At 46.4% G+C, this 14,052-nt stretch overlaps 1 protein-coding gene across 2 annotated transcripts in view; it reads left to right on the top strand.

The window, feature by feature from the left end:
* LOC129815097 (FYVE, RhoGEF and PH domain-containing protein 5-like) overlaps positions 1 to 8,443 on the top strand; it is a 44,388-nt gene extending 35,945 nt beyond the window's left edge. The window contains exons 11-20 of one of the 2 annotated variants that reach the window (XM_055868460.1): positions 426 to 497; positions 688 to 756; positions 4,860 to 4,943; positions 5,076 to 5,155; positions 5,308 to 5,404; positions 5,596 to 5,733; positions 5,943 to 6,182; positions 6,302 to 6,403; positions 6,790 to 6,944; positions 7,062 to 8,443. In XM_055868460.1, the coding sequence (XP_055724435.1) occupies positions 426 to 497; positions 688 to 756; positions 4,860 to 4,943; positions 5,076 to 5,155; positions 5,308 to 5,404; positions 5,596 to 5,733; positions 5,943 to 6,182; positions 6,302 to 6,403; positions 6,790 to 6,944; positions 7,062 to 7,098 (1,074 nt within the window). In that variant the 3' untranslated portion in view covers positions 7,099 to 8,443. Of the gene's footprint in view, positions 1 to 425; positions 498 to 687; positions 757 to 4,859; positions 4,944 to 5,075; positions 5,156 to 5,307; positions 5,405 to 5,595; positions 5,734 to 5,942; positions 6,183 to 6,301; positions 6,431 to 6,789; positions 6,945 to 7,061 lie in introns of both variants that reach the window. The other variant, XM_055868459.1, reaches the window with a different exon arrangement.
* Positions 8,444 to 14,052: the final 5,609 nt, after the last annotated feature.

The raw sequence follows: 14,052 nt of genomic DNA, 5'->3' as shown, positions 1-14,052 counted from the left end.
TGTACTGTGTATCTATATACGGTACTTTCGTAGATACCTTATTTATATTACTGTAATATACAATACTGAATTTTACTTGCCACCGAACTGCCTGTAAGCTACTTTTTTACTGCCTGTAAGCTATACTGTCAAATTCACAGTAACCCCTTTACAGTGTGTGTGTGACACACACACACACACACACACACACACACACACACACACACACACACACACACACACACACACACACACACACACACACACACACACACACACACTATCTCTTCCACTCCTATTCAGTTTCCAGCAGCACATCCCTTTCCGCTGCCCTCCCTCTCATTCACAAGGACAGTTTCTCTCTTTACCCATCTCTCACAGGAAAATCCCTCCTTATCTCACTCTCCTCTCTTTTCCCTCTCTCTCTCTGTCTCTCTGACACACAGGAGAATTTGTTGCGGCTGGTCCACATTGAGTACAGTGTCAGAGGCAAGAGAGATCTACTCAAGCCAGGAAGGGTGAGATCGGTCTGCCTCTCTCTCTCTCTGAACAGTGTTACTCTGTTCAACAAACATAACATAAACAGTGAATAATACCAATCTCAGACCGTGGCCTACTAGAAATCCGGCACGGGATCTAAAAGCCCACTGCTAGTACAGTACAGGCAGTTCTCTTGCTAACATGTTCTCTATTTCTGTGTGTGTGCAGGTGTTTGTGAAGGAAGGCACTCTAATGAAAGTTTCAAGGAAAAGCAGACAGCCCAGACACCTATTTCTGGTAACTATTGCCGGTCTACTAACCACTATCCTCTTCGTGTGTCATTAAAACTTTCACAAATATTTCAGTATCACACATGGTGGTAATTCTGATCATGTAAGGGTGGGGTCTTATCCAAGTTTTCTGGATACTGTTGTGGCTAGTAAAGGCAATCAGATGTAGAGGGAGACAGGGCGAGGCAGAGGGAGGCAGAATGTAGAAGCAGGCAGAGGGAGGACAAGGCCACAGGGCCACACCCAGGGTTGCAAAATTCCAGGACCATTAAATCAATTCCCTGATTTTCCCAAAATAACAGTTGTAGGATCCTGGATTTCCTGCTTATTCCCTCCTGATTCCGGGAATCCTCCAACCGAGATTTTGAGAAAACCAGGGAATTTGTTGAACGTTCCCAGAAATTGACAACCCTAGCCCTACCATACCCAGCCAGGTGCCTCCCTCTCACAGGGCTTGTTTTCGAGGGCCCTGCTTCCTCACAGGATGTTTGGTGTGGGTCACTGGATGCTGGCTTCCTGTGCAGTGAGGGGACTGACAGGGCTGCAAAGGCTAGACACTCTGTAGACTGGGGGGAGGGACATAAAAACAAAGTCTTAAGGAAGTAAATGGTAGAAAGAAGAAAAGGGTATCATATCTATTGGGTATCTATTGTGACATTTACTAGTATGTACTTTGTACTGAAATAAAACAAAATATGTGTTCATTTTAGAATCTGCATTATATGAACACAACCCAACTTGCACATTTGGTTCCTTGGAAGTTGTGGAACGTATGTTTTTGGTTTCACATTGTTTGTGGGAACAACGTGTATGTTTCTTGGAACAATTTGAGAACATGACTTTAAATATAACTATGAGGAAACATGTAGGAAACATAATGCTGAAGTACTGAAATTCCCACGAAGAACGTTGTTTCTTAACATTCTCTGAATATTCTGAAAATATAAATGTAAATAGAACCATAAGGAAACCTGTAGGTAACATAATGCTGAAGTACTGAAATTCCCACAGAAGAACATTGTTTCTTAACGTTCTCTTTTTGAGAACATTCCCAATGTGAAACTAGTTGGAGAACATTCCTAGAACATTACCAAAAATGTAATTCAATGTAACCATGTTTGAACTTTTAGGAAACATTCTGTTAAAGTAATGAAATACCAAGAAAATAACATTATTTTGTGAAGTTCCATAAATTTGCTGAGAATGTTCTAATGCCAAGCAGCTGTCCTGCACCATTCCCAGAACATTGTGGGAAGGTTGTATGCAAAATAACCATAGGACAACCACGCTCTCAACGAGCTCTAAGAAACATATGGTTCTCAGAACGTTATGTGCTAGCTGGGAGCCATTCTTTGAGGAGCCATTCTCTTTCTCTGCTTCCTTTTCCTACCACTTTCTTATTGTCTTCATGGCTCTCTCTCCCTGTGTCTCCCAAATGGGTTGTATATCAAATCAGGTTTTATTTGTCACATGCGAATACAACAGGTGTAGACCTTGAAACAACAATGCAGTTCAAGAAATAGAGACTTAAGTAAAAAAATGCAAGAAAAAAGTAACACAATAAAATAATATTAACGAGGCTATATACAGTACAAGTGATACCGGTACCTAATCAATGTGTGGGGTTACAGGTTAGTTGAGGTAATTTGTGCATGTAGGTAGGGGTAAAGTGACTATGCATAGATAATAAACAGCGAGTAGCAGCAGTGTCAATGTAAATAGTCCAGGTGGCCATTTGATTAATTGTTCAGCAGTCTTATGGCTTGGGGATAGAAGCTGTTAAGGGGCCTTTTGGTCCTGGAGTGATGGTTGAGAGACTGATGTGTGTGAGTAACTGAGTAGCTCCCCTGGAGTAGATGGCTGGAGAGGGGCAGCAGGTGTAATGTATGGGCCTTTAAGGAAAGCGAGTCCAAACAGATGATGAAAGCCATCACTCACTTAGTGACAATGAGGAGCAGCGCTCAACAGCCATTAAGGCACTGTCATGGCAACTAAAGGAATGTCACTGTCATGCTAACCAGAGGAAAGCCACTGTCATGCTAACCAGAGGAAAGCCACTGTCATGCTAACCAGAGGAAAGCCACTGTCATGCTAACCAGAGGAAAGCCACTGTCATGCTAACCAGAGGAAAGCCACTGTCATGCTAACCAGAGGAAAGCCACTGTCATGCTAACCAGAGGAAAGCCACTGTCATGCTAACCAGAGGAAAGCCACTGTCATGCTAACCAGAGGAAAGCCACTGTCATGCTAACCAGAGGAAAGCCACTGTCATGCTAACCAGAGGAAAGCCACTGTCATGGCAACTAAAGGAATGTCACTGTCATGGCTAACCAGAGGAAAGGCACTGTCATGTTAACCATTATTGAAGTAACCAGTGATTCCATGTCTATGTATATAGGGCAGCAGCCTCTAAGGTGCAGGGTTGAGTAATCGGGTGGTAGCTGGCTAGTGATGGCTATTTAACAGTCTGATGGCCTTGAGATCGAAGCTGTTTTTCAGTTTCTCGGCCCCAGCTTTGATGTACCTGTACCTCACCTTCTGGATGATAAGAGGGTGAACAGGCTGTGGCTCGGGCAGTTGATGTCCTTGATGATCTTTTTGGCCTTCCTGTGACATCGGGTGCTGTAGGTGTCCTGGAGGGCAGGCAGTGTGCCCCCGGTGATGCATTGGGCAGACCGCACCACCCTCTGGAGAGCCCTGCGTTTGTGGGCGGTGCAGTTGCCGTACCAGGTGATGATACAGCCCGACAGGATGCTCTCAATTGTGCATCTGGAAAAGTTTGTGAGGGTCTTAGGTGCCCATTCCAAATTTCTTCAGCCTCCTGAGGCTGTTGCGCCTTCTTCACCACACTGTCTGTGTGGGTGGACCATTTCAGATTGTCAGTGATGTGTACTCCAAGGAACTTAAAGCTTTTCACCTTCTCCACTGCGGTCCCATCGATGTGGATGGGGGTGTGCTCCCTCTGCTATCTCCTGATGTCCACGATCAGCTCCTGAGTTATGCTGACGTTGAGGGAGAGGTATTTTCCTGGCACCACAGTCAGGACTAGAGGGTCACATGCTGTTTTGTCCCTTTTGAGCCTGTTTTGTTGTTGTAGTGGTGGCTGGTTCCAGGGCCTCCACCCAGCCCACACAGTTTCTCAGAGCAGCTGGGAGCTGGAAGGGACCGGTGGAGAATTCCTGGATGCTGCCTTATGGGCCACGGATGTTTAGAGCACACATGATGTGTGAATAATGATGTCACTGCTTTTGTCCCACTCTAAATAAGGCCCTCCAACACAATAGGCTGAAGTATGTTTTGAGGATTACAGTACATTGGGTGTAATAAGCAAATAAACGTTGGTGCCTTTTTATCATATAGCCTTATTTGTGTTACATGGGAATGTCTGGTTTGAGGTGTTAACGTTTGAAAAACAAAACATGTTGCGACCAAGGAGGTTCCACATTAATTGCTCTAAAGTCCTCCTCCAGTCTCCTTTTCACCTCATTGAACACCTGATTTACTAAACAAAAGGCACATCTCAATAGGTGGTCCAGGTATGACATGACATGACACAAGTGGGGGGGTGGGGTCTTCCTCTTTTGTTCTCTATTGTTCCTCAAGCAAGGCGGGAGATCAATGACATCACATCTGACCATCAGACCAACTCCTTGAATGCCTCACTCCTTGAAGTTTGCAGTTGTGTCGAAAAAAAATACTATTTTGCTCAAAACATATATATTTTTACCTTTTAGTGTGTGTGCTTTACTATATTTATACTTGGGATATCACTTTTCAACAGGACATTTTCAAAAATCACTATGGTGATTTAGTGCCCCCCTGTGGCAAATTCCCTTTGAACGAGATGAGGGCTGTGTTTCCAGTCTCCAGAAGTGTGTTCTTGTTCACTTCCCCCCATGCATTTAAAAGCATTTGATTGGATGCAAGCATGGCTGGAGGGAGAATTCCTCACATTCCTTTTAAATCCATTAGTGAAAGTATACGAGCACACACTTCAGGAGAAGGGTAGAGGACCGGAATGTAGCCATACATTTCAGGCTGGCAGTCAGGCTGCCTTTGCACACATGATAGTAATCATACCTCTTGTCCCTCTGTTTCTGTCTACACCAGATGAATGATGTGATGCTGTACACCTATCCTCAGCAGGATGGTAAATACCGGCTGAAGAACACTCTTTATCTGTCTGGGATGAAGGTGAGTCCCACCCCCTCCAACTGAGATGACCTTCCCTGACCTTCACACCTCACCCATGACCTATGGCTGTGTTACCATGTCTTTCTGTCTGTCTGTGTGCTGACTGCTGTGCTGTGTGTCCTGTTCTCCCAGGTCAGTATACCCGTCATAGACAACGTGCTCAATGCCCTGAGGATCGAGGTGAATGACGTCAGCATCACCCTGTCAGCCAGGTAAGTCAGAGCAGAGGACATCTGTCTGGGGCTTTGTACCAGTCTTGTCCATTGGTTACATACAGTATATATATGTATTTATATACAGATACTGCATGTATATGTCTAATTATGTGTACAGCCTGAACACTTATCTGTTTCTGTGTCCCTAGTTCCTGTGGTGAGAGGGAGGACTGGTTCCACACGCTGAGTCGTGCCATAGCAGATCATGCTGCAGGCCTGTGTACTTTCGGTGGCCCCTGCAGTGAGGTAATGAGTTCACCGCTGAATAACACTCAGGACAGGACATACCTTTATAGCTCACTTGTAACCAATTTAACGTGTGACGTTTATAAAATGCAGAATAGGTTGTTGTAACATTGTTGTTATGATGTTGTAATGTTGATGTATTGGTTTGTAATGTTGTTGTAACGTTGCTGCAACATTGTTTTCCCATGCAGGCACGTGAGAAGCTGTGGATGGCCCTGGGGGAGACAGCTCCAGTGCTGGTGCCCGTGACTCATGTGATGATGTGTATGAACTGTACCTCCGACTTCAGCATGACCCTGAGACGCCATCACTGCAACGCCTGTGGGAAGGTGAGACACACACACACGGGCCTTACTGTAGGAGCCTGTCAATCATACTGCTGTCACTGGAGACTCTCACTCATACTGACCCCAACCCACTGTTTTACATTATCCTGGCAGACTCTTTTAGTATCTTGACTTCTTGATCTCCAATACTCCTTAAATCAGAGGTCCTATCGCTCCACCTTCACACCTGTTCTCTCTCTCTCTACACCCAGGTGGTATGTCGTGCCTGCTCCAGGAACAAGTATCCTCTGAAGTACCTCAAAGACAGGATGGCCAAAGTTTGTGACCACTGCTACGCTGAGCTCAGGAAGATAGGTGTCAGTATCTCAGGGGCGTGTGGTAACTCCAGCCCCTGCACCCACCGGGCCAGTCGGCCCCTCTCAGCTGTGTTCCAGAGCTTCCAGCCCCCAAGCCTGTGGAGGAGCAGGAAGAGCACCTCTTCTCTCAACCAGGTCCGCAATACTCATCACCTTTGACCTTTATCAGTGTAGTTCTGTAGTTCTGCTCTGATGCAAGATTCTGTGGTATGCCCTGCTAACTCCATGATGTTGACCTTTGACCTATGTTGCAGGTGGTGTTGGGGGCTGAGGGCTCGGCCATGAGTGGCAGTCTGCAGCGGCGTAAGAAGAGCAAGAGGAAGTGGAAGAGGCTGTGGTTCCTCCTCAAAGACAAGGTGCTCTACACCTTCACAGCACGTGAGGTGAGGGGGCACAGAGTCTCCCACACCAGCCCCAAACACACACACACATACGTACACACACTTGAGTACGCACCCTCAATATACTCACAATATGCCCATATTATTCTGGACTCTTTTAAAAGCTTCTACAAAGTCTCTCCTGATCTGGAGAAAATCTGTGCTCTCTCTTTATTTGTACTGTTTATTGTATGGTTTTTTACAAGCTTTGTAGGTAGCTACCATTTATAACAAGCAGTGTCGTTAACTTAAATCACAAATACAAGTGTGTGTTAGTTTCCTTGTTTCTCAAAATTCTGTAAAATCCTGTCCTTTATAAATGTCCCTACCTCAGTCTCTTCTCTCTCTCTATCTCAACACAGGACAAGATGGCATCTGAGATTCTGCCCCTGCAGAGTTTCACAGTGAAGCTGACAGAGAGGCCGGAGGGAGAGGAGAGCTCCAACGTGTTTCAGCTCTACCACAAGAAGACACTATACTACACCTTTAGAGCAGACGATCAGCACACTGCCCGCAGGTCAGGCTACACACACACTCCCACGCACACAGGCAGACACACACACACACTCCCACGCACACAGGCAGACACACATACACATCTACAGTGTTCATGTTATTCACTTTTGTTTTGCAGGTGGGTCAATGCCATGGAGGAGGCCACAGTGTTATAACACCTGCCTGTCTGCACAGACCAACGCTGCTGTGCATCGCCTATCGACCCACTCTCTCTTTCCTGGTGTCTTCTGTGCAAAACCATCCTTGACAAGGCTGCCATCTACAGGCAGAATGACATACATGCAGACTGTGTGTGGGGCAAACATCCAAGAGTGAGCCTCTTAAGGTGAAACCTCTCAGTCGAGTACAGTGTATACTCAGACTGGGTCAGTTCCAAACTCACTGCAGGACTTTGTTTAGGTCAGCAGTGGCGAACAGGACCCTGAAGAAGGACGAAACGTTGGTTGCTAGACCCATTAAATGTTTGGGAGCATAATTCAAGTGTTTGACTTTCTTTTAACACAAATCTTTTGAGAAACTACATAGAGCCAGCTCAAACACACACAGGTCCCTGTGTCAAAAGACCACAACTGCATGCCACAACTGTAAAACTCCTAGACAATGTGTATCAAAATGTTTGATTGACAACCTTCAGTGCCAGTGAACATTCACACACTTGTCTTTTCTGACACTCTTTGTCTACCATGAACTTGTACATGGAACAACTTTGTATGGGTTCTGTTTTGGATAGTGCAGACCGCTGTACAAACAATAGCAAATCAACATGCTGCCCTACCATGGCAAAACGCAGTAACTACGTCATTTTTCTGAAATGTATTTTTTTTTTCTATCGAGACCGACTGCAATTTCTGATACTCCATGATATATTCTGATCAACTGGCTTGTTCTTGTGTCAGGAAACGAAATAACACATTGATCAGATAATATACAGTACCTGGCCATTAAAACAGATCAAAGATTTTTTATGAAAAATTCATAGTTACTGCGTTTTGCATTTGTTGGTCAGTATAAACAGCTTTGGTATTGTATGGAGACGTTAATGTACTGTAAGAGACGCATCGTATTTTAAATATAGTGTAATATTCAATTCACACATTTTGAAGTGAGGTATAATAAGTCTTTGTACAGCAATGTTATTATGTCTTTACAAGCAAAAGCCATTTTAATCATATCTTGTCCAATGTACTCTCTGTGAACGTACTTATTTTACACCACAGGTGTGTAATAACAATTCCAGAATGTGAAATGTTACAGACAGTTTTAGTATTAAAAAATTAGTATCAACAAAAGATCATCTTGAAGTATATTTCATAGCTGAATGTATAGTTTTTGAACCTTTTTGAAAGGGTGGTTACATTTTTGAAGTGCCAAAAGTTTCCATTTGAATGCCATGCCATGTGTTATGGATAAACGAATGTGCATATATCAAATGATAGTCTTTATGGGAACGGCTGAAAGTAAATGGTAAAACAAATCAATAAATATCAGTTTTAGCACCAACCGAGCCCTTTTCTTTGATGCTGAAGTCACTCTTTTTTTCTCTCTTTTCTAATTCTCCTTTGAGAACATCAGATATTAACAGACTATCCCTGTCAGACTTGTCAGACTGCATTTTATTCTAGTCAAAATGCAACTAGTCGTGCACATCATGAGTACATGTATCTACGCTCAGTCGATACGTTTGGTCTTCATACCTGGGATTATGGGTTATACCAATAGTATTATGAGATTGTACTTCTAACATGGCTTTGCATATAGCACCATTTAAATGTTGATGTACAGTATACAGTTAAACAATAAATAAACGCATCAGAAAAAGTTGCTTCTTCCGTGCTTCCATAAAGACCAACAGAGAAGGAATGTACATTTCATCAGGAACAATAATGGTGCAGTTGATATGGCACAGTTACTAGGAGTATGTAAATCCAATCAAATGTTATTGGTCGCATACATATATTTAGCAGATGTTATTGCGGGTTTAGCGAAATGGTCAGTGGGTTATGTCCAGGTGAACATCCCAGTGAAGGTCATTTCACAAACAGACAAACTCAGCATAAACAAACTGATACCCGTGCAGATCATGGCCCTCTGTTTCTCTCGAGCTTTGAGCCTGGGGCTGATACCCGTATAATGCTAACAAGTCATGCAGGTGCATTTGTCGATCAAGCGGTGGTTTAGCGATATTGTTGAAGCTTGAGCCCGGTCTAGTCCTAGAAATATAGTCTCAGACTAAGCTACCTAACATTTAAAAATGGAACTATCAAGAAGTAAAGATCTTGCCTTGGAAGGTCACTTGATAAACTATCAAACTCTTACGGATGAGTCTACAGCTATACACAGTCAAAGTGCAGGGGCGCCTGTAAGAGGAGAACGCTATGAGGAAAATGATGAAGCGAAACAGAATGTAAACATGCGAGATCAGGATGGTTCGTACGAAGCCAGTGCCAGATACCATTGGACTATAAACGAGAGATTGTTTTCCTTTTTGTAACAGGCTTGACCAATGGTATTGCTTTGTTGATTTGTTTATTCTACTTCAGTCTAATTTCTTGGTGATTTTTAAGTATCCTACTTTACTGAGATTAGAATACCTGTTTTTGTCACGCCCTGGCCTTAGTATTCTTTGTTTTCTTTATTATTTTAGTTAGGTCAGGGTGTGACATGGGGGATGTTTGTGTTTTGTCTCGTCTTGGGTGGTTATATGGTAAAGGGGGTGTTGGGTTTAGTCAGGTAGGAGACCTGCGCCAACTCCCCAAGCTTACCGTGGAGCGCGAAAGTACGGGCAGACACTGTGTTAACTGTGTTATGCGGTAGAGCGCATGGTGTCTCCTGTAGGTGTGCATAGCCCGGTGTGGGTTATTCCACCTCCCCGCACTGGCAGGGCTAGATTGGGCATTGAGCCAGGTGCCATGAAGCCGGCTCATCGCGTCTGGTCTCCAGAGTGTCTCCTCGGGCCGGCATACATGGCACCAGCCTTATGCATGGTGTCCCCGGTTCGCCTACACAGCCCAGTGCGGGTTATTCCACCTCCCCGCACTGGTCGGGCTACGGGGAGCATACAACCAGGTAAGGTTGGGCAGGCTCAGTGCTCAAGGGAGCCAGTATGCCTGCACGGTCCGGTATTTCCGGGGCCACCTCCCCGCCCCAGCCCAGTACCACCAGTGCCTACACCACGCACCAGGCTTCCTGTGCGTCTCCAGAGCCCTGTTTCTCCTCCACACACTAGCCCCGTGGTGCGTGTCTCCAGCCTATTACCACCAGTGCCTACACCATGCACCAAGCTTCCTGTGCGTCTCCAGAGTCCTGTGCATCCTGTTGCTGCTCCCCGCACTAACCCTGAGATGCGTGGCCCCAGCCCGGTACCACCAGTTCCGGCACCACGCACTAGGCCTAATGTGCGTCTCCAGGGTCCAGTATGCCCTGTTCCTTCTCCCCGCACTAGCCCTGAGAGGCGTGTCCCCAGCACGGTACCACCAGTTCCGGCACCACGCACTAGGCCTAATGTGCGTCTCCAGGGTCCAGTATGCCCTGTTCCTTCTCCCCGCACTAGCCCTGAGAGGCGTGTCCCCAGCCCGGTACCACCAGTTCCGGCACCACGCACTAGGCCTAATGTGCCTCTCCAGGGTCCAGTATGCCCTGTTCCTTCTCCCCGCACTAGCCTTCAGGTGCGTGTCCCCAGCCCGGTACCACCAGTTCCGGTACCACGCACCAGGCCTATAGTGCGCCTCGTGAATTCAGTGTGCCCTGTACCTGCTCCCCGCACTAGCCTTGAGGTGCGTGTCTCCAGTCCGGTACCACCAGTTCCGGCACCACGCACCAGGCCTACTGTGCGCCTCAGCAGGTCGTCTGCCCAACGCCGCCTGCACTGCTCGTCTGCCCAGCGCCGTCTGAGCTGCCTGCCTGCCCAGCGCCGTCTGAGCCATCCGTCTGCCCAGCGCCATCTGAGCTGCCTGCCTGCCCAGCGCCGTCTGAGCCATCCGTCTGCCCAGCGCCATCTGAGCCATCCGTCTGCCCAGCGCCATCTGAGCCATCCGTCTGCCCAGCGCCATCTGAGCCATCCGTCTGCCCAGCGCCATCTGAGCCATCCGTCTGCCCAGCGCCATCTGAGCCATCCGTCTGCCCAGCGCCATCTGAGCCATCCGTCTGCCCAGCGCCATCTGAGCCGCCCGTCTGCACAGCGCCGCCAGAGCCGCCCGTCTGCCCCGAGCCGCCAGAGCCGCCCGTCTGTCAGGAGCCGCCAGAGCCGCCAGTCTGCCAGGATCCGCCAGAGCCGCCAGTCTGCCAGGATCAGCCAGAGCCGCCAGTCTGCCAGGATCCGCCAGAGCCGCCAGTCAGCCAGGATCCGCCAGAGCCGCCAGTCAGCCAGGATCCGCCAGAGCCGCCAGTCAGCCAGAGCCGCCAGTCAGCCAGAGCCGCCAGTCAGCCAGAGCCGCCAGTCAGCCAGAGCCGCCAGTCAGCAAGAGCCGCCAGTCAGCCAGGATCCGCCAGAACCGCCAGTCAGCCAGGATCCGCCAGAGCCGCCAGTCAGCCAGGATCCGCCAGAGCCGCCAGTCAGCCAGGATCCGCCAGAGCCGCCAGTCAGCCAGGATCCGCCAGAGCCGCCAGTCAGCCAGGATTCGCCAGAGCCGCCAGCCAGCCAGGATCCGCCATGAGCAGCCAGAGCCACCAGCCAGCCAGGATCTTCCAGAGCCGCCAGCCAGCCAGGATCTACCAGAGACACCAAAGCTGGTATTGACAATGGTGGAGTGGGGGTCACGTCCCGCACCCGAGCCGCCGCCATAGGAAGGCCCACCCCGGACCCTCCCCTTCTGTGTTAGGTTTTGCGGCCGAAGTCCACGCCCTGGCCTTAGTATTCTTTGTTTTCTTCATTATTTTAGTTAGGTCAGGGTGTGACATGGGGAATGTTTGTGTTTTGTCTCGTCTTGGGTGGTTAAATGGTAAAGGGGGTGTTGGGTTTAGTGTATGGGGTTGTGTTTAGTGAATGTGTCTAGGTATGTCTATGGTTGCCTGAGTGGTTCTCAATCAGAGACAGCTGTCTTTCATTTGTCTCTGATTGGGAGCCATATTTAAGGCAGCCATAGGCATTATGCATTGGTGGGTAATTGTCTATGTCATTGTGTAGTGTTTAGTGTCAGCACGATTTGTTTAAATAGCTTTACGATCGTCAGTTTGTTGTTTTTGTTTCGTCGTTATAATTAAAAAGAATGTATTTTTCACACGCTGCGTTTTGGTCCTCTCTTCCACGTCAAGACGATTGTGACAGTTTTAAACTTATCATAACCAAAATTGTTATAGATGTTTTATTATTTTAGCAGACATTACTATCCAGTGCGATTTACAGAAGCCATTAGGGTTAAGTGCCTTGCTCAAAGGGCACATCGACAGATTTTTCACCTAGTCGGCTCAAGGATTCAAACCAGCAACCCTTCAGTTACTGGACCAGCACGCTTAACCGCTAGGCTACCTGCATCACTATTTATATTGTTGTATTAGGTGGCCTTTTCTTTGATGGTATGTACATCAAAGAAATGACATATTTACCCTTATCTTATCCCCCCTACACTACGTAAAGTATACAAATGAATAAGTATTGGATCATATTGTTTCTGTGTGTGCTCTCCCCTTTTGAAGACTATGCAATACAGTTTTTGAGAGAACCTCAGACACACACATCAGAAACATACATGATGTGATGCCTTTTACTTCAATTCCCCTCTCCACATAACATGGGTTAAAGCTGATGATACGCATGATACACATTGAAAGATTCCTGCCTCTTATTTTCATTGTGATTGTTCTGTTATATGATTTTATCAGTTGATGATCGATATTACTGGTATGGCTGTAGTAGACATTGGTATGTCATCAGCCTTTGACACACTCATATCTCAGGTAAGTACCTAAACAGGTGTGTCTCTGGGCTCCTGTGGTTGTTGTTTCTGTGTAACTATGCTGCCTACCTGCAGTAATCTAAAGCACCTGGGGTTTCCTGATTTATTTTATTTATGTTTACAGAATATCTGTGTGGTGAAATTTGGGAGCAGTAATCTAAGTGCATGGGTGTTGTGTTGAATCTTGAGAACAGTAATTGTGAAGGGTTTCTGATACGGACTCTACCTTAAGTCTACTGTAGCTTCAGGTTCTATCTCTACAGGTGCATTCATCCCATACTGTCTTTGTACCTACCCTGCTTCCCTGTTAGGACTCAACTGATGGTAATATGAAACAAATAAGATAAGCTAATTAGCCATATCAAAGAGTTCCACTGAGCCCCAACCCGACCAGCAGACCAAGGAAAGTAATGCAGCAGCTGGTATGAATAATTAATGTTAAGAAACAGCACAAAACATTTTGTCCTACTTCTTTTCAATGCCTGCAATATTAATGGCCACAAGTTAAACAGAACACTGAAGGCCAACAGCAAGAGCTTTCCAGCAAAACAAGACCTTGTTTTCACTTTAATGGCTGATCCAGCCAGGTTCCCTGAAACTATATCAAAGCCTGGGTTTGATCTCAGAGTACACAGACTAACCGCACCTTATTAAGGGCAGTGAGGAGAGGAGAAATGAGGCAAACTTGATAAAGTGATAGTATGAGAGAGGACAGAAGACTGGAAGATGTACGGTGTAGGGGTTGAGGGGTAATGTGGAAGTAGCAGGGTTCAAGACTGAAGTACGAAGTATGTTTGGATATGTTAGATAAAGATAGAAAGATGGAGTGAGTGAGATCAGAGGAAGCAGTGAAGGATGGATGAAGAAAGAAATGGGGTTGCTCTAGTTACCACCATCCCTGGAGTCATTGTGACCCAATACTAAGTCAGTGCTGAGAAGGAAAGAGAGGGATAGAAACAGAGAGAGAGTACAGGAAAAAATCTCTCTCTGAAGAACCTCAAAGACATTTTGCTCTACTTTTCGCTAATCGATCATGTCCTTTCCCACTGGGCGCAGACGTCAGTTCAACGTCTAGTTTTGATTTACAATTGGTTGAGTTGTAAACTAAATGTCACCATGTCTTTGCTTTTAGGTTAAACGTTGGGTGAAAAAAAATGAAATGCCCTTATGTTGATGGCTTTTTGCTAATACTATTAGTTTTCGACGTTGATTCAACAT

This window comes from Salvelinus fontinalis, chromosome 18, assembly GCF_029448725.1.
Source record: "Salvelinus fontinalis isolate EN_2023a chromosome 18, ASM2944872v1, whole genome shotgun sequence".
Lineage (NCBI taxonomy): Eukaryota > Metazoa > Chordata > Actinopteri > Salmoniformes > Salmonidae > Salvelinus > Salvelinus fontinalis.
Note: the sequence above shows the minus strand (reverse complement) of the source record. Positions and strands in the feature narration are given on the sequence as shown.